Genomic DNA, 18,715 nt, shown 5'->3' on the forward strand with positions numbered 1-18,715 from the left:
TAACATACAAATGTTCCGGGACTTCGTGATTCTGATAACATTAAGCGAATGATAACATTGAGCGGCGCCTACTGTACATAAGTGTCAAGTTTAAATGAGGTCTCCCAGAAGCAACCTAAGCTCAACATAGAAGTAGTGAAAAAAAATTCGCGGCGGAAGGGGTCTCATAACGCAAAAATACAATTACATACCCGCAACACAATTTACATATGAGGCAGTGAGAAGCAAAGGGATGTAAGAGGACATCTTCAAGTTTTGAGTAAAACGACTATAAAGATAACGTCATAGGTAGGCTTTCATTGTTTTTTTTTTCTAAATCATGCTGTACAGCAGTACCTACTGTTTGACCATCGATTACACGGAAAGGCTGATATCCGGTTTATAGGCGGAAATGGACGTATCTATTAGTTTATAGGGGTGTTAGTTGATTTGCTACAGATGTGCACTTTTGCCTCGCTATTATTTAGCCTTAATTTTGTAAAAATGAAAATTTGCTCACAGCAGCATTCAGTGGCGTAGCTAGACCCGACTTTCGACTTTCGGGGGGGGGGGTTACTTCTTTTATATATATATATATATATATATATATATATATATATATATAATATGTATATATATATATATATATAATCGCTTGGAATTTTTTTCCTTTTCTTCTTTTTTTTTATTGGTTTAAGATCTTTCTCTTCTCTCTTCTTTTTCTCTTTTTTTTTTAGTAAAAGAGACTAACGTTTCGGGGGGGGGGGGGCGCTTGTCCCCAAAATGCCAATAGTACCCCCCCCTTAGCTACGCCCCTGGCAGCATTTTTTAAATCTAAAGTATATTCGATCTATATTCTCACGGCAAAAATTGATTTATTTATTCACAACAAAGTTTTGAGCTTACCGTTTTGCTTTTTTGTTCCTGAACGACATTTATTACAGTATAAGTACTTGCAGTTTTTTTTAAAAATACTAGTGGCCTTAAAGTTTTTACTCATGCTGAAATGCTAACTTTGAATGAACTACTGCTTTTCAGGTTTATTGCATGCCTTACAAATCCTGTCTGTTGTGTTATTTCTTACCAATGAACATTAATAATTAATAATACAGTAATATTAAAATCCCTTTAATTTCATTTTTCTTTTTCCAAAGAAAATTATACTGGCCTTAAAGTTTTTACTCAGACTGTATATATATATATATATAATATGTATATATATATATATATATAATCGCTTGGAATTTTTTCCTTTTCTTCTTTTTTTTTTCTTTCTCTTCTCTCTTCTTTTTTCTCTTTTTTTTTTTGAGACTGACGTTTCGGGGGGGGGGGGGGTGTCCCCAAAACCCCCCCCTTAGCTACGCCCCTGGCAGCATTTTTTAAATCTAAAGTATATTCGATCTATATTCTCACGGCAAAAATTGATTTATTTATTCACAACAAAGTTTTGAGCTTACCGTTTTGCTTTTTTGTTCCTGAACGACATGAAAATATTTTCTTTTTGTTGTTTCCATGGTAACTATTTTTGTTTTCCCTTATTTTATTTTAGAGAATGCAATAAATGAGTAAGGCACTAGTTAGATTATAAAAAGTGTGCAGCAAAATCCCATTGTTATTTTCCCTTCTTCCCTGCTAGATTAATTCAGATGGAATCGCCTTTACTTGGCAGATTGCCGAATTACACACAATCCACGGTCAAACAGTACCAGGGCTACTAGTACTACCTCTTGCCCCAAGACAGAGGAGGGGCTCACCCCTACTATTTGTACTCGTTATCTCCAAATATTTAATCTGTCACTTACGTCCCTTTGCATCTCACTGCCTCATACGGCATATATACATTCCTACATACAGTCGACTCCCGCTACAACGTCTTATGCGAAATGGCTATAACGTGAGTGTTTCAGGAGCAAGGAATTTTAGAGCTAAAGCGAATTTCTTGCTCTCAGCACAAAAATATTTGAAAAGGAGAAGTGATGCCAAGTTTCGGCTTTGTTATTGACTACTAAACATTAATTTGTGAATGTACTTTCATACTTTCAGCATCACTGACTGCGCAAGTTCCCACATACCACACTATAAACATAACATTGTTAGTGTGTATGTATCACCACTCCTCACATTTTTCATTTATTTATTCTAAACAAGTGGTACCCGTACGGCTTTGCCCGCAATAGAAAATTAAAAGGTCTTTTGGTTCGCCTGTATATTTACAAATAATGTATGGTGAATTTTCTCGCCAATTGGCTTGTGCCCATGTTACGGTTCCACGTTATGATAATTTCGTGATTTACTCGTCCATCTTATGATTTTTTTGTTCTTAAAATTGGATTGGAAAAAGAACCACATCGAATTTTCGAAAAATCGCTTCGAGGTGTACACTAGGGTGGGCCGAAAAAACTTTTTTTGGAAATCTGTTTTTGGATAATGCGGAAAAGTTGCTATATGGGCCCATTATTACCCATAAAAAATTTCGCTAAATTTGTTTAATATTTAGCCGGCGCTATTTGACCTTGAAAAACTAAAAAAAAGGACAAAAATGCACTTTTTTCAAAAAAAAAAAGGGTGGGGGTCAAAAATAAAAGTCTGAAGCTAGTTTCAACAAACATTAGAAGTATCTGTCAGTGAATTAGTTAAAATCCTCAAAGATTTTTATACATTTCGTAGAATATTTAGCTACGCTCCTTTAAGACTGAAACATTGGAAAAATGAAAAAAAAAAATTAAAAGTAGTTTCGAAATAAGTAAGTACTGAAATGTTACGCAATACAATACTTAGAAAACAGTGAAAATTCAATCAATTTTATGCGACATTCGTATGCCAATTTTTAAAAAATGCACACACTCAAATAAAAAATAGTTACATAAGATGCTAATTTTTCAATCTTTGGTTTTAATAGTTTCTTCTGGATAATAAACGGCGCTCAACTACTTCTATTTTTCCTAAGATTATTTTATAACTATTTTATATATAATTGACAAATAGAGCCCTTCAGTATTAAAAAAATGTGAATCCTCTGAAGTCTTTTAAACTGATTAATGAATTGAACGCAAGTATTCTTCTTTTTCTCACGCCATTTCTTCCTCTCGACTTTATGACCCACTTAAGAGAAATACCCCCCCCCCCCGACAAGAAATGCAGTAATTCTACACCTCCACAGCTGGGAGTTAAGCAATTAAAGGGGTCCTCTCATGTGTCCAATGTCCACAATGAGTTGCCACTGAGGCATCTTATACTGGAATTGGACGGTTGCACTAAGTGACCACATTCATATTCTGGAGCTATCGAACAACTTCTTAGAGATTGTAAAAAAAATCCGGTGGTCAAATTTGATAAAATTGACCGCAATCTTCTGGTTTTGGACATGGAAGATATAACAAATTTAAATACTGAACAACAATATTTGTATAGAATCTATCTTGCCGTAAAAGATGGTAGTTGTCCTTCAAGCGTGACTGACAGTAGCCCAGGCAAACTCAGTCAGTCATGCGCGATGGCTGACAACTGCAAACCATTTGTTACGCTTGTATATAGGCACTCCAACTCCATCAGAAAATCTTACAATGCTTGTAAAGAATGTAATGTTAGTTTATGCTCCAATGTGGTTTGAAATAAAATGAAACCGAACTGCCAGTAGGGCGCCCAACATTTTTGGAAAATAATTTCTCTTGCAAGGCAGTTTCCAGACAACGTTAAGGAGATAATTTTCAAAGTTCTCTCAAGTAATGCATATTTCGCTCATCCTGAACAGCTACTGTTGACAATGTTGTTTGACTCAAGAAAATACATTCGGGAATTAGCTGTTAGGCGCATTCTAAACTCTAGAAATAAGAAGACGAAGAGCTCGGATGGGGTACGATTTTTTTGAGCGTCCTAAACTCAATTTTGAAGCCGTTGATTATGTTGATTTAGTTGATTGGGCAAACTGTGTTGTAACAGAGTCAACTCTTACAATGCATCTAAAAGACCAACAATGGAAAGAAATGTGCAAAGAACATTCTACAGAGTTTACTTTCGAGAAATTTCCCTGTCACACGCAAGCTGTGAAACGTTGTGTGAAAGTAATAACCGAAGCTGCAATAAAAGTTCGTGGTGAAACTGCACGAGATGGATACATTCGTGCCAAACTTCAAGTTAGGAAAGAACTTCTCTCATTTGATAAAAAGGGACAATATTATTCCAAAAAATAATATTCATTATGCATGAGGTATTATAAATCAAATTTGAAGATTTCTTTTTTACTATGATTAATAGTGCTATTTAATTAATTAGTCTATGATTTTAATTTTGAAAAATAATTTTCACATTGGCTTTTAAAGAAATTCAATATTTTTTTCATTTTTCTCCAATTTTTGATGTCGAAAAGGAGCGGTTAAATGCTCATTAAAATCAATGAAACATTTTATGGTCTCGAACTGGTTCATTATATAACATTTTCGGTGCATTCCAGCAAAATATTTGGAATTTAATTTTTCTTAAAAAAATTTTGACAAAAATTCATTTTTCTCTTTTTTTTCGGTTTTTCAGTGTCAAATAGCGTCGGCTAGATATTTTTTAATATCCAAGAAATTTTTTGTGAGTGCTAACTAGTACACTACGCAACTTTTGCGCGATATCCAAAAATTGATTTCGAAAAAGTATTTTTTTCAGCTTATTTCGGCCCACCCTAGTGTACACCCCCATGGTACAAACTAACTTTGTGCCAAATTTCATGAAAATTGGCCAAACGGTCTAGGCGTTATGCGCGTCACAGAGATCCTGACAGACAGAGGGACATTCAACTTTATTATTAGTAAAGATATGAAAGGTGATGAAATATTGTGGCACCTAGGCACGCTGTTTCATCTAAAGTTTGAAGGTGGAACAAAAAGCGAATGTTTACGACAATTTAAGAAAAGGTAAAGATTCTTGATACGCTTGAGCAATTAGAAAGTGAGGCGAAGGTAGCACGACAATTAGGTATGGGGTGAATCATTTATACGTACAATTAAAAGTCGAGAGAAGGCAATTCGTATAAGTCCAGGAGGGTCCCAGAGGGGTGTTACCATAGATGTAAATGTTATAAAAGTAAATGCGAAGCTACTGTATTTAAAAATATATTAGAATGACGATCAGATTGCACAGGATAAATCATCATCTTCATTTTTTAAGTTATAAATGTAACTTATTGTATCTACGGTATAGTACTCTTACAGTGCAGTGCTTTATTATCACTACATACTGTAAGTACCGTAATGTTTTATTTTTATGTCTCTCTCTCCCATTAATCATTGATTTTGTGCATCGTAACAGTATTTTATGTTGAACAATGCAACTTTTTTAAAAATACGATAAAAATTCAGCTCTTTGTGTAAGAAACGGTAATTTATAGTTAAAAAATGGACAAAAACAGTTTAAAAGGTGTTTAAATGCCAAATGACTGGGGAGGTTAATAAAAAAATCATACACACAACACTTTTCCACAACACGAAATTTCGACTTACGCGAGGAGTCTTGGAACGCATCCCTCGCGTAAGTTGAGATCCGACTGTATTATGCTCTCCACATGAAAAGAAAAAAGATCATGCTGGGAACTATTCTTAATTTTTTTAAAAGAAAAAAAAATCTAAAAAAAAGTCTGAATTCATCTTTTTCATATCCTGAAAAAACAAGCAGGGTTATTTAAAATATTTAAAACCCCACATATTAGATGGATCAAACTGTTTGGTTTCTGGGGCCTTTGTGCAATTTTCATATCAAAAACCGCCTGGCCTAATCAAGCACAGCTTGAAACCTTTCTGGTTTTAAAAATTAAAGCAAATAAACAAGACAGAAAAGAATATAGGGAGTAAGGAGAATGAGACTGAAAATTGTGTGTGACCTTTGATGGACACAAAAGAGCAATCAATCGATTTAAGAATTAAAAAAAAAAGTTGGGGGCGCTATAAGAAAGGAAGATGATACTTCTGAATTTTGACCTGGTTATGATTAAAGTATGAGCGACAATTGGAAGAACATAAGTGAAACTACTGTGGAAGAACAAAGATTATTGATCAAGCAATTATTGCAATTACTGATCAAGACACCATTTTACAGAGGTTTAAAACTGCAGAAAATCATTCAATTGAAGGACATTTTACATCAAATTGTAAGTAGTGATGTGCCGGATCGTTAAAAAGTAAATCCGCGGATACGGATACGGATCATTGATGGCAAGATCCGCGGATACGGATACGGATCTCAAAATGTTTTTAACCAAATCAACTACCCAAGTGTAGAATTTGCTACGGAAGGTATTCCCGTTAGGGTTTTGGCACTGTTTCTTCAAAAAATGTCATCTACGGCAAAAATATAATCAAGACTATGATTTACTCTTTAAAGAAATATCTGTTAAAATTGAGGAGGAGTAAGCTTATTTCTAGATAGATTGGTAGATGTAGGAAACAGAAGCAAGAATGTAAAGCTGCTTCTGGACAGGCTAGAAATAATTTTTTGCATTTTATTTCAGCATAAATGCAGCGCTGACTCATTCCACCCAACTTACCCCGACCAACGAAATAACATAGCCGGGAACACCTTTGCAAACAGAATTTAGTCACACTTTTTTTGAAGGATGCCGAGAAAAACCAAAAGGAAGAATAACATAACAACAATAACAAAAACCAATATTAAGTTAAAAATTTAAAAAAAAAAAAAAAAAACATACCCCAGAGGGCCGACCTCATATTGAGATGAATTTTGCGGGTCAGAACACGCATTGCTGACAAATATGAACTGACAGCAGATAGAAATTTTAAATCATTGAGTTTTTTCTCCTTATCTTCCGACTATGAAATTGCTACCAATCACGCGTATAAAGGTTAGAATAGCATTTAAAATTTACTTAACAAGATTATAGTTGCTACTGTATATAACTTGAAAGTTCCAAATAAATATGAAACGCAGAAAACTTTGTTCTTTCAATTAGGGCCAATATTTTTACGTACGGGTAGCTTTTACTATCATAATTATAAAAAACGATAAGTCGGTTTTCAATTAATATCTCCAGTAATTAAAGTTGTACAAAAACGAGGCCAAGCTAAGAATGCTTTCGAGCAAGTCACCTTTTGAGCGAAAAAAAGCAACTATCAAAATCGGTTCATTTCTGTTTAGGAGCTACGACGACTTCCTCTTTGCGACGGGGGGTAGAAATTGGCTTCCGAAATTATCTCTCATAATTTAAATAGGGGATAAAACCTAATTTAAACGGAATTAGAGTCCTTTATTCAAATATTAAAGAATTTTTTAAATATAAAAGATCTGTTTAAGATCAGCCAAAAAAGTAATGGATACAGATCTTTATTTTCCCTCGGATATCCGCGGATACGGATATCCAGAACATCACTAATTGTAAGCTAACTTATCAGTACCACAAAAGACTAGTTTTAGGGATTAATTTTAGCATCAGGTGTATTGGCACAAGGCAGTAAGGTTTTCTCCCAACCTTACTGCCCTTGTGCCAACAATCAATACAATTTTAATCGATTCCTTATGGGGAGTTATAATTTCCCTCCCTGTACTTTGGTATGCGACAGAGGCTAGGGCAACTAATCCTATAATACAAGTGCTTTGTTTGAAGGGAGAAGGGGGAGGGAAGAGCATCAAAAATCATAACCTTTATATATATATATATATATATATATATATACTAGCAAAAATTTAAGTGAAAGAACTTAAAACACACCTTTTTGACGTGAATTAAAATCTAGCTTTTTCCTTACTCATAAAACTAAAGCAGCAGTAAGTAAAAAGAGCAAAATAGTATTCATTTAGGAACGAAAACACGAAATTTAAGCATATACAAATTTGAAAAATTTCCGAAATATGAAATTAAACTTCACATGTTTAAAAAGATTTATCAGTTAATACTTATTTTTTTTTTACATTGAGTCTTACCTTCTCTGTATGTCTATTGAAGAACAAACTGTTTAAAAAAATGTAGCCGCACGCCCGTGATCCCCTTAAACTTGCTTTAGTTATTTTGGAAAATTTCAATTATTGTGGGTTCTTGGTGCGATTTAAAATATTACCGAATTTGCGGGAATCGTTTTGGGTTACCTTGGATAATGCTCCCCCTCCTTACTTTTGTAAAACGGTATGTTACTAATTTTTGTTAAAGAGATATTGTCGCTATATGCTAAGAAACTTTTAGTCACCATAAAATGGCGCTAAACAATTTCATCCGCAATGTTTCCAAAATAAGTAGTAAAATTTGGTGATGGTTTGAATTTGAGCACAAAGTCACATTAATGGAAGTTTTTGTGCTGTTTATGGATTTGCCTAATTTAGTTGCTGGATTACTTTACAGTATAAAAAGTTTTTGAAGATTCTTTGATTGACGATATTTTGTTTACGTGGTGAAAGCTGACAAACATTATTACGTAGTCTTTGACTTCAAAAACTGCCACAGTTGAAAAAACTGCCAAATGCATCCGCTACTGAAATCTTTCTGCATAAATTTTGGCAAGGTTTCTGCTGTTAGATTGGATAATGATTAAAAACTCCAATCAGCACAAATAATTAAAAAAAACCATTAATTACACTAAAGTTCCGTTTAAATGGAAAATAATCAATCAAATCTAGTTATTATTAGCCAATCTTGGGGAAAAAACGTTACTTTAAGATTTGACTTGAGAAAAGCCTCAAACAGTCAGACGAAACACAAAAACATTCAACAATTCTAACTATGAACTGGGAGTTGAGATGATACACTAAATAATGAATTGGGTTGAGGAAAGCCTTCCAACATGGAACAAAAAAAGCTCATAACTCGTTTTTCATACAACTTAGAACTTTCAAACGGATGCCATCTTCAGCAGAAAAATAAGCGCTTTCGATGGACACATAATTTTAATATGTGCACGTATTTTTTCACCGTCATATTGGGGCATTTATGCGAAAATTTGGACAAATTAGAATAAAAAAGGAACTATCAATCGGATTTTTTTCGAACTGGTCTACAAACCTCCCCAGTACCAAAAAGAACAAACAGTGAAAGTTTCAGCCAAATCTGCCGGGTAGTTTCTGAGATCTTAGGGAACAAATTTACCAACATCCATTTTCTTTACTAATAATAAAGCTGAAAGTCTCTCTGTCCGGAGGATGTCTGGATGTCTGTAGGATGTCTGTGACGCGCGTAGCGCCTAGACCGTTCGGCCGATTTTCATGAAATTTGACACAAAGTTAGTATGTAGCATGGGGGTGTGCACCTTGAAGCGATTTTTCGAAAATTCCATGCGGTTCTTTTTCTATTCCAATTTTAAGAAAAAAAATATCATAAGATGGACGAGTAAATTACGAAATTATCATAACGTGGAAGCGTAACATGGGCACAAGCCAATTGGCGAGATACGAAATTATCATAATGTGGAACCGTAAGATGGGTACAAGCCAACTGGCGAGGAAATTCACCATACATTATTTGTAAATATACAGGCGAACCAAAAGACCTTTTGATTTTTCTATTACGGGCAAAGCCGTGCGGGTATCAGTAGTTATATATATATAGATAAAGTGCACAGAGAGTAATAAACTAAATATGTTATAAGATAAATAATCACCTTTGTGCTGAACAGTAAAGTAAGACAAAACGGGTGTCTTTTCGTCCATAAGCTCATTATTTTTTGCATTGAAAAAGGCGTTCCCTGTAACGCCGAAACACGTGTCTGCTGTAATTTGCAAATTTGTGCTTCTTCTAACGTTGTTTTGTCTTACTTTAAATATGTTATACTTTAACAAGTTAACATTTTTTTTTTAACTTCAATGAAGTTTTCAGTTATACAATGATTTAAATTTACCCATTTTTTTACTGTTTTATATCTTCACAATACAATACATGTTTAATCAGGACAGAAGGAAACAATCTAAAAATTTATCACCCTTGAGAATAAAAATTAAATTTTTACTTTAAAAGAGTTCACTTAAATAAAAAAAAAAGAAAGAAAAATGAGTGAAGAGTATTTTAATATGATTTTTAAACGACTTCAAAAAGGAGGCGGTTATCAGTTCATACCGTAAGTGTGTTTTTTTTTTCTGTTTGTCCACTCACAGCATCTCACCTAGTGAACCGATTTTGATGATTCTTTTTTTAATGGATAGGGGTTGGCTCAACTTAGGTCCCATTACTTTGTTTGACCATATTTGTTCCTTAGACAAAAAGTTATAGTCAAAAAACAGTAAATTTCCTGCAATTTCCCTATTAAATGATTAAATATAAAAACCCATTGTTACAAAAGTTTGGTGCCATACAACAGTAATATTAATAGTAATTGCATTGATAATTTTGAAAAAAAAAAGGCTTCTCTGAAGCAAGCGTCAAGTTTCTTCAGTCATTGCTCTATAGTGGGGCTAAACCTAACCTGGAATCGAGGTAATGCTGAGATTAGGATCTGCATATCCTTCACAATGCTACCAGGTTAGGTTTGTTCCAACTATAGTAGTACTTTTATCGTTATTATCGATGCCAATAATAGATAATCGGGGCTAAGTAAGGAGATATAGGATTGCATCACAAGCAATTTGTATGTTGTGATTTGTAAATTAGTTTGGGAAAAGTTAATATTTAAATGGTTATAATTAAATTAGCACACAAATGAATTCCAGAGAGGAACCAAGTTAAAGTTTAGAGCCAATCGCTTCAAGTTTAAAACGTGTTTATAGTTTTTTTTTTTTTTTTCAGTATGAACAATTTTTATGAAAAAAAGGTGAAGTTTCGTGATGATAACTTCTTACTATTTCTGAAATACATTTACACTAAAAAGAATGAAATAAAAAAATTTTGAAAAAAAATAGAACCGACTTCAAAATTGCTCTAAAAAGTGAAAAATAATTTTATTCTTTAAACACCATCGATAATACTTTTAAACATAATTTTTGAAGTTGGCGCAAAAACGATCGATAAAATCATTCACACCCATAACTCAACTACAAGTATAAATTTAACCAGGTCCAGTTTCTTCACTACCACATGCATTACGCATTGATGACAGCATATTTGAGTAACGATATAAATGTTTCGTTCCTAACTTTTGGATGATTTTTTGATAAAAATATGAACAAAGCATGGTTACAATGGATTTTACTTTTTGTTTTTGCGCCAACTTCAAAAATTATGTTTAAAAGTATTATCGATGGTGTTTAAAGAATAAAATTATTTTTCACTTTTTAGAGCAATTTTGAAGTCGGTTCTATTTTTTTTTTTTTTTTCAAAATTTTTTTATTTTATTCTTTTTAGTGTAAATGTAGATATTCAGTAAAAATAAGAAGTTACCTAGTAAGAAGTTCGGCTCTGTATCACTGTATTGCTTCAGAGAAGCCTTTATTCAAAATTATCAAAACAATTACTATTAATGTTACTGTTATATGGCACCAAACTTTTAAAACAATGGGTTTCATATCATTTTATTTTAATCATTTAATAGGGAAATTGCATAAAATTTAGTTTTTTGCCCATAACTTTTTTCCTAAAGATATATATGGTCAAACAAAGTAATGGAACCTAAGTTGAGCCATCACCTATCCATTAAAAAAAGAATCATCAAAATCGGTTCATTAGAAGAGACTCTGTGAGTGGACAAACAAAAAAACAAACATACATATGGTATGAACTGATAACCACCTCCTTTTTGAAGTCGGTTAAAAAAAGAAAGAAAAATGAGTGAAGAGTATTTTAATATGATTTTTAAAACATATTTATTGTTCTCACGTTCCATAATTTAAAAAATTGAATTTGTGAAAAATTGGCAGGAAAATATTTATATTTACTCTATGAAATTTTAACCAAGAGGATATCGAAAAGATGAAACAAAATAGAATACATTTTGCAAGAAATCATGTTCTACCTTTTTGAAACCAAACAAAATAGTAAAGTGGAGAAACACATTCTTTATCTTCTCTAAGATTTTCAACAATTGAGACAAATTTCGTTTTTAAAAATTCTGACACCTCAAGAAAGGAAATCAAAGTCTAAAAAAGTTTAAGAACACACACAAAAACTTACCTTCAATAGTTTTGGCCATATCATAATTAATGACCATAGATACATTTTGGATATCAATACCTCTGCCAGCTACATCCGTGGCTACTAAGATATCCTTAGAGCCACCTTTCAAGCTAGCTAAAGCATATTCTCTTTGTTCTTGACCTTTACCACCATGAAGAGTGCAAGAATTGAACTATGGGAAAAAATAAAATAAATAAATAGTGATTGAATTTATGTTTAGAAAACAATACAGGACTGTTCAAAAAAAAAAAAAAAAATCAGATTTCAAACATTTATTTCTTCCAAACTACAAAAGGTAGAAACACAACTCCAACGTTTCTGGGAAGAGAAAATACCTATTTTATGATTCTGCTAAAGATTTCTTTCTTTTTTTTTTTTTTTTTTTTTTTTTGGCCTCTTTTATTAACTGAATTAGTTTGACATTTTCATTTGATGATTGCAGATGTAACTATGTTCTTCAAATTTTTGATGCCACTAGTAATTTTGCCTATGCTGATATGGTTGATTGTCCAACTGAGAGCAAAATGCATGTTGAATTCCAATAATGGACTCTAGTTTTGCTAATTGCAGCACACACTATGCTTTTCCCTGTTGTGTCGTCATTTTGGGTACTACAGACAATCTAAGTGACACTACCATCAGGATTCGAATTTTTACCTAGACTGTTCAAATTTCAAACTTTTGTCTGTCCACAAACATTAGAATGAAAATTCTTAATTTGGAAGAAATAAATGCTGGTAATCATGTCTTTTTTGAATAGCCTTAGGTTTAGAAAAAGATAAAGTAAAACAATTCATGATTATAAATTTCAGATTTTCTTCCCAAGCAAAAAAAGTTAAAATCAAAGCTAGTCACTGAAAGTTTACTTTTTTTTTCTTTTTCAGATTCAAATTTGTAATAAATCTAGCAAAATTCTTATCAGTGCTCAAATAGTTACACTAAAATATCATGAAAATTTCATTATTAACAATAGCAAATAAAAGGCTATTGACAAGAACAAATACAAGATATTATGCTTGTTCTCTTGCTTAAGGCATTTACATCTGAAACAAACAATGTAACTTTTCACACAGGAAAGCAATATGGGGGAGATTTGTTACAACTAGTGTTTGCCCAGTGGTCGAAATTCGACCCTATTCATAAATGAATATTTGAGAAAACTTGTATGAATTTAACTATTTCCAACATTTTTATTTCTACTCTTACTCATATTTACTGCATATCTGAAAACATACAATTTTAATATGTACACACAATACCGAACAGTAATAATTTATTAAAATTTTGGTTTTTGTCTGTAAATCTCAAAATAAATGGATGAAAGGGGAACTTCATTTCCCCTTCGGACCGAAACAACTATTTCGGTAATGGGGTCATTTCCGAAATTTTCAAAGTAATTTTTACCGAAAGAGGATGCTTAAAAACAAAGGTTTTAACCAATTTTTAAATAATTTGAATAAATTTAATATTTTTTAACAACTATTTTAATTATTGAAATTAATTTTTCGTCATCAAAAGCGATAAAATGCCACTCATTGATGCCATTAGCGCACAGAGCAAATTATCAAAACCCGAAAACGTCGTTGAGAGCAAACCGTAAATATTTAATAATTATAAATCTAACTATAAAAAACAGGAGAAGCGCATAAAAATTCAAAAACATCCTATGTGAATTGTATAGAATATATTTATATGGAGTTTTATTTTTGATTTAGCACAGACAATTAATTATTTAGGTTATAATAAAAAAACAAATCATTTCATACCTCACAGAATCTGCAACTTCACAGTTAAAAATAATAAAATAGTTCAATTAAAACCAAGCCAAAGCTGTATAAAAAGGAAATGTATTCACTTACGCCCATTTTTTCAAGACCTTTAGCCAACACATCTGCACCTTTTTTCTGGTTAACAAATATTATGACAGGAGGTTCAACACCTTCTTCAAGAATTTCCAAAAGCTTCTTCCTAGTATTAAAAAGGCATGACTCAATTTCAAAAATTCCATAAATAAAAAAAAATTTAAAAAAAATAAAACATCATTGTCTCCCATACTTTTTTAGCTTTAATGTTAAAATGTTCAAAAAAAAAACATTTCCTACCGTTTAACACTTTCTGCAACCATGTAGACTATTTGTTCAACCCTTTCAACAGGCTTTCCAGCAGAACCAATGTATACAATTGAAGGTCTTCGAAGGTAAGATCGGGCTAGCCTTTCAACAGCTGGAGGCATAGTAGCAGTAAACATCACAGTCTTGCCAGAAAAAAAAAAGATTGTTTTCAACAAATAATCCAAGTATCAAGAGCAAAAAAAAAAAAAATAATAATAATAATAATGATGAAATAAAGAGGAGAAAAAACAAATGGCCTTCAATAACTAAATGAAATCTTGCTTCAACTTACTGGTTTAGTCCTGTTGATCACAAATATGTTTACAGTACTTACAAAAAAACCCTAGTAATTACATTTAGAAAGGTTTAGAAGTCTGTGTAGCCTCTCTCCTAGTTTGTTGTTCAGTAAATCCAATAATAATTAACTGAACGCAATGCAAATTTTTGACTTTTTATAATATGACCCCATTTAATTGCTTATGAAATCATTTGGCCATTAGCCTCATTGCAGTGTAAATTTTCAGTCTTATACCTAGAAACATGGAAGGGGCTAGTCCTCACTGAAGTATTGTACAATAAAAACATAAAAATTCTTCTTTCTGCCCACTAGTTGTAGTATGAAAAAATGCTCCTAACTCTAGTTTGTTCTTAACCTCCCTCTTTTCCCAACCAGTTAGGATTTCAAATGCTACAAATGCTACCAACTGCTTACCAGCCAAACTGTAGCTATTGTACACCAAAAGAGAAATTAACGCTCAATTTTGTGTGTAGGTGTAACATACTTAACATACTAAGTTCTTATAAAACTTCATCACAAAAGCAAACTTTTTTTCAAAAGATAAAACTTCAAGCAATTTATTATTATTATTATTTTTTTTTATAGTTTAAATGAATTTTTGATGTAGCTCATTAAAAAAAAATGCATTTAGATGGGAGCATAAAATTAAAGATACAAGCGATGATTTTTTTATTGCATGTTTCTCAAGGAAAAGTCATTAGTTGAAACAATGATTTAACTGACATTCCATTTTTCTAATAAAAATAATTTCCAATAGCAGAATTATAAAACTCTTAAGGGCAATACAAAACTGATTTAACTCAGTAACAATGAAGCATAATGAATGCATTATTAAAATTCATTGAATAATAGTCGGATAGAACATGAATAGAAGATAATATACTCAATGCCAAAAGTTAAGCATAGAAAGAAAACTGCTCATTTTTGGATGCCAATTTAAATTAGCAACATAGGCACTTGTAAAAGTCTATGTTTCTCAAACTCTTCTTTTGAGAGTAATAGACAAAGGGGACCCACATGGCCCCCACATTTTTTAACATAAATTTCTGCCAAATCACACTGTTGGTCTACTTGAAGCTTGAATTTAACATTAAAAATACTTTTTATTTCACTTTTCTCATACTTGGTCCTTTTACCCAGTCCTCTTTGCTGTTTCATCCCATAGTGTCCCCCAAGTTGGAGTCATGGGTTCTCAAAATGTATGGGGTAGAATCCCAAACCTAAAAACCTGCCACTGCTACAGAAGTAGAGTGAGCGATGCATTTACCAATCCAACTCTTGAAAATAAGTGTATTTAGGCGATTCTCAAAAAAAAAATGTCCCGTGCCTAACGCTAAGTTTTTTATTTTATTCAAGTAACTATTAATTAAAATATGGGATTAACTGTTACGCTTCGATAGTATATTAAGCATGTATCATTTCCCAACAGCATTATTTTTCGAAAGCTTTGGTTAGCTGGAAAAAATAAAAAATTAACGTTACGCACAGGATGTGGATCGGGTAAAACCCAGCGGGTAGGTAAATATTTTTTGGGTATTTACCCAAGGCCTGGGTAAATACCCAAAAACTGGGTATTTTACAAAAAATGCAAAAAGTGAATGGGAATTTTTAAAAAAAATCTAAGTATGAATTAATTGGTAAAACCGATACATACATATGTGTTACAGTTTATAATATTTCTTATTGAAAGACTTGATGAAATTATGAAAGAAACATATTGTAAACCGAAGAATCTTTCTTTTCAATGTCATAATTGGAGAAGTATAAGCAATTTAATGATGAACTTCAGGATTTCAAAATAACAATCTAGGTTAGCCATATCCAAAATGAAAAAAAAAAGAAGCATGAGGGATGTTTGGAGGAATAAACTGAGAAGTTATTAAGACTATGATGTTATTTATTTTATTGCTGTTTAAGTGATAACGTGGCAAATATAGAAACAGTTTTCACATTAATAAGCAAAAAAAAAAAAAAATTGCAGTGTAAATCACTTCAAAATTTTCTGTCACATACAATTGAAATTGTGAAAACCTTAAAACGAAGCCATGTATTACAAGCAATGTTCGTCAAAATTCAAAACAAGAGGTGGCGAAATCTGCTACTTCTTTAAAACTTCCAGTGAAAACCAGATGGGGCAGTTATTGGTACTGTTTCCAAAGTTTAAAAGCTCAGAAGTTTGTACTTCAAAATCTAGCAGTCAGTGAATCCCAGTTGTCCAGTGCATCAAAGAAGAGGCTCCTAGATGATGAAGTTTTTTGACTTCGTATTGATAAAATGATTCTTATTTTAGAACCAATAGTGAAGTTGACTTTATCTCTGGAGTCAAATGATCCGCAAATACATTTGGTCAATGGGCAGTTCAACAAATTAGAGAATGTATTACTGGAACAGCTTCCCATGTCCCCTTTGCAAAAAAATGAAGAAATAGAAATTTTGAATAAGTTTAAAGAAAGGAAAGAATTTGGCATTGGGGTCCAATTCATCTTGCTGCAGATATTTTGGATCCAATGATGCAAGGCGGGGGATCTGAAACCACCTGATCTGCTCGATGGTTTAACGTTTATCTATCAAGTTGGGAAGCATATGAAATTAGATAGTGTTCAACTGAAGACTGAACTTGTTCATTATAGGGAAAAGACTGGGATATGGGGAAGGAAAATATTGTGGGAAGGATTAGAGAGTATGAATCCTTTGTTATGGTGGAGAAGTTTACGTGGAACCAGTATTATAGTAGAAGTGGCTTTGCGAATTTTAAGTGCTCATGTCATGCTGGGGTATATTACTGGGTTATAAAAGACTAGGAAATTAAAAAATTGATGTTTGCTTTTATTTGTAACCCGTTAAGCTTTTCACTTTTTGTAAAATGGCTTTTTATATCTGAAATTTGGCTATCAACATTGATTAGGCATATCCAACACATTTAATGTGAATATCATATTAGATCCCTAAGTTGTTTCACACAATAATTCTTTAAATATGTAATCAAAATACAATTTTTGGGCAAAAATGTATTGTTTTGTATATGGTTGGTTATATATATACATAGTGGAATACATACAGAAAAGTATTTTAGTTGAATAAATACCCGGGTAAATACCTATTTTGGGTATTTACCTGGGTATATACCCTGGGTATTTACCCCTAAAAATAAATACCCGGGTATTTTACATCACTACGCACAGGACATTTTTTGAGAACTGTTCATTTGTTAATTTTAAAAGCAAAATATGATAAAATGCACTAACTGCTCCAGAGAAGAATATTAGTGGATTGAAGCAAATTTATCATCTTCAAAAACATTTAATTATGAGCCCTTTTAATACCAGATCATATTCAATTAGCACAGAATACAGTCAATAAGTTTAAGCACTAAGGATTGTTACATCTAACACACATCAAATTTTAAACTAAATTCAGATCAACTCTTACCTGCCGGTATTTATTTTTAGAATTAAAATTGGCCAATAATATTTTTTCATCTTCAGCTTCATCAGTATCAGGTTTCTGATTAGTCACAGGCATATATTCTAAAATTTTCTGAACATCAGGTTCAAAACCCATATCAATCATTCTGTCAGCCTAAAATATTTTAAAACAACTTTAACAAAACTTTAGTAAAGACATTTAAAGTAATGAGAAAAGTACTGAAAAATGAGCATCAAGGAAGCCCATATAGGGGGGCAAGGGGGGAGGCTTAAGTCCCCCCACCCTTAGAAATGAGAACTTCCTTGCTTTTAATGCTTTTTTCTTTGCAAAAATGTATAAAAATTTCTTTTCCAACCATTAATGAATAAGTTATTAAAAATGCCAAAATTTAATATCGCTAATCCGTACTGAAATTGGTTTCCATGGAGAAAATATTCTGCTAAACCATGGGGAAATTTTTTGAGTCTCCCCCCCTTAAAATTTTGCATATGGGCGCCATTGATGAGCATGCTTAAAACTTTATAAGTACAAAATTAGCTTACCTCATCAAGTACAATATAAGTACACCTGTTTAGAACTAAATATCTATTTTCCAAAACATCAATCAATCGACCAGGAGTTGCAATAACAATCTAAATAAAGCAATTAAAACAACTAAATTTTAATAATGAAAAGGCAAAACAATGTTATCATTTTAGTTGCTTTAAAGCATCTTATGTACAAACAAATACAGTGAAATTCTGTTACAGCAAACTTCAAGGGCCTGTATATTTTGTTTGCTGTAACAGGAATTTTGTTGTAACTGAATTGCACCAATGTAGTGGCAATAAAATTGGGACTGAATATTTTTTTCGTTGAAATGGAAATTTCTTTGTATTGGTA

General features: G+C 32.3%; 1 protein-coding gene across 1 annotated transcript in view; it reads right to left on the reverse strand.

The window, feature by feature from the left end:
- Positions 1–18,715, reverse strand: part of LOC129222800 (probable ATP-dependent RNA helicase DDX23) — an 87,762-nt gene that overhangs the window by 1,306 nt on the left and 67,741 nt on the right. The window contains exons 13-17 of the mRNA XM_054857345.1: positions 18,376–18,465; positions 17,837–17,986; positions 14,101–14,252; positions 13,858–13,966; positions 11,996–12,170 (exon numbers count right to left, since the gene is read on the reverse strand). Of these exons, the coding sequence (XP_054713320.1) occupies positions 11,996–12,170; positions 13,858–13,966; positions 14,101–14,252; positions 17,837–17,986; positions 18,376–18,465 (676 nt within the window). The remainder of the gene's footprint in view (positions 1–11,995; positions 12,171–13,857; positions 13,967–14,100; positions 14,253–17,836; positions 17,987–18,375; positions 18,466–18,715) is intronic.

This window comes from Uloborus diversus, chromosome 5 (assembly GCF_026930045.1).
Source record: "Uloborus diversus isolate 005 chromosome 5, Udiv.v.3.1, whole genome shotgun sequence".
In the NCBI taxonomy this organism is placed as follows: Eukaryota; Metazoa; Arthropoda; class Arachnida; order Araneae; family Uloboridae; genus Uloborus; species Uloborus diversus.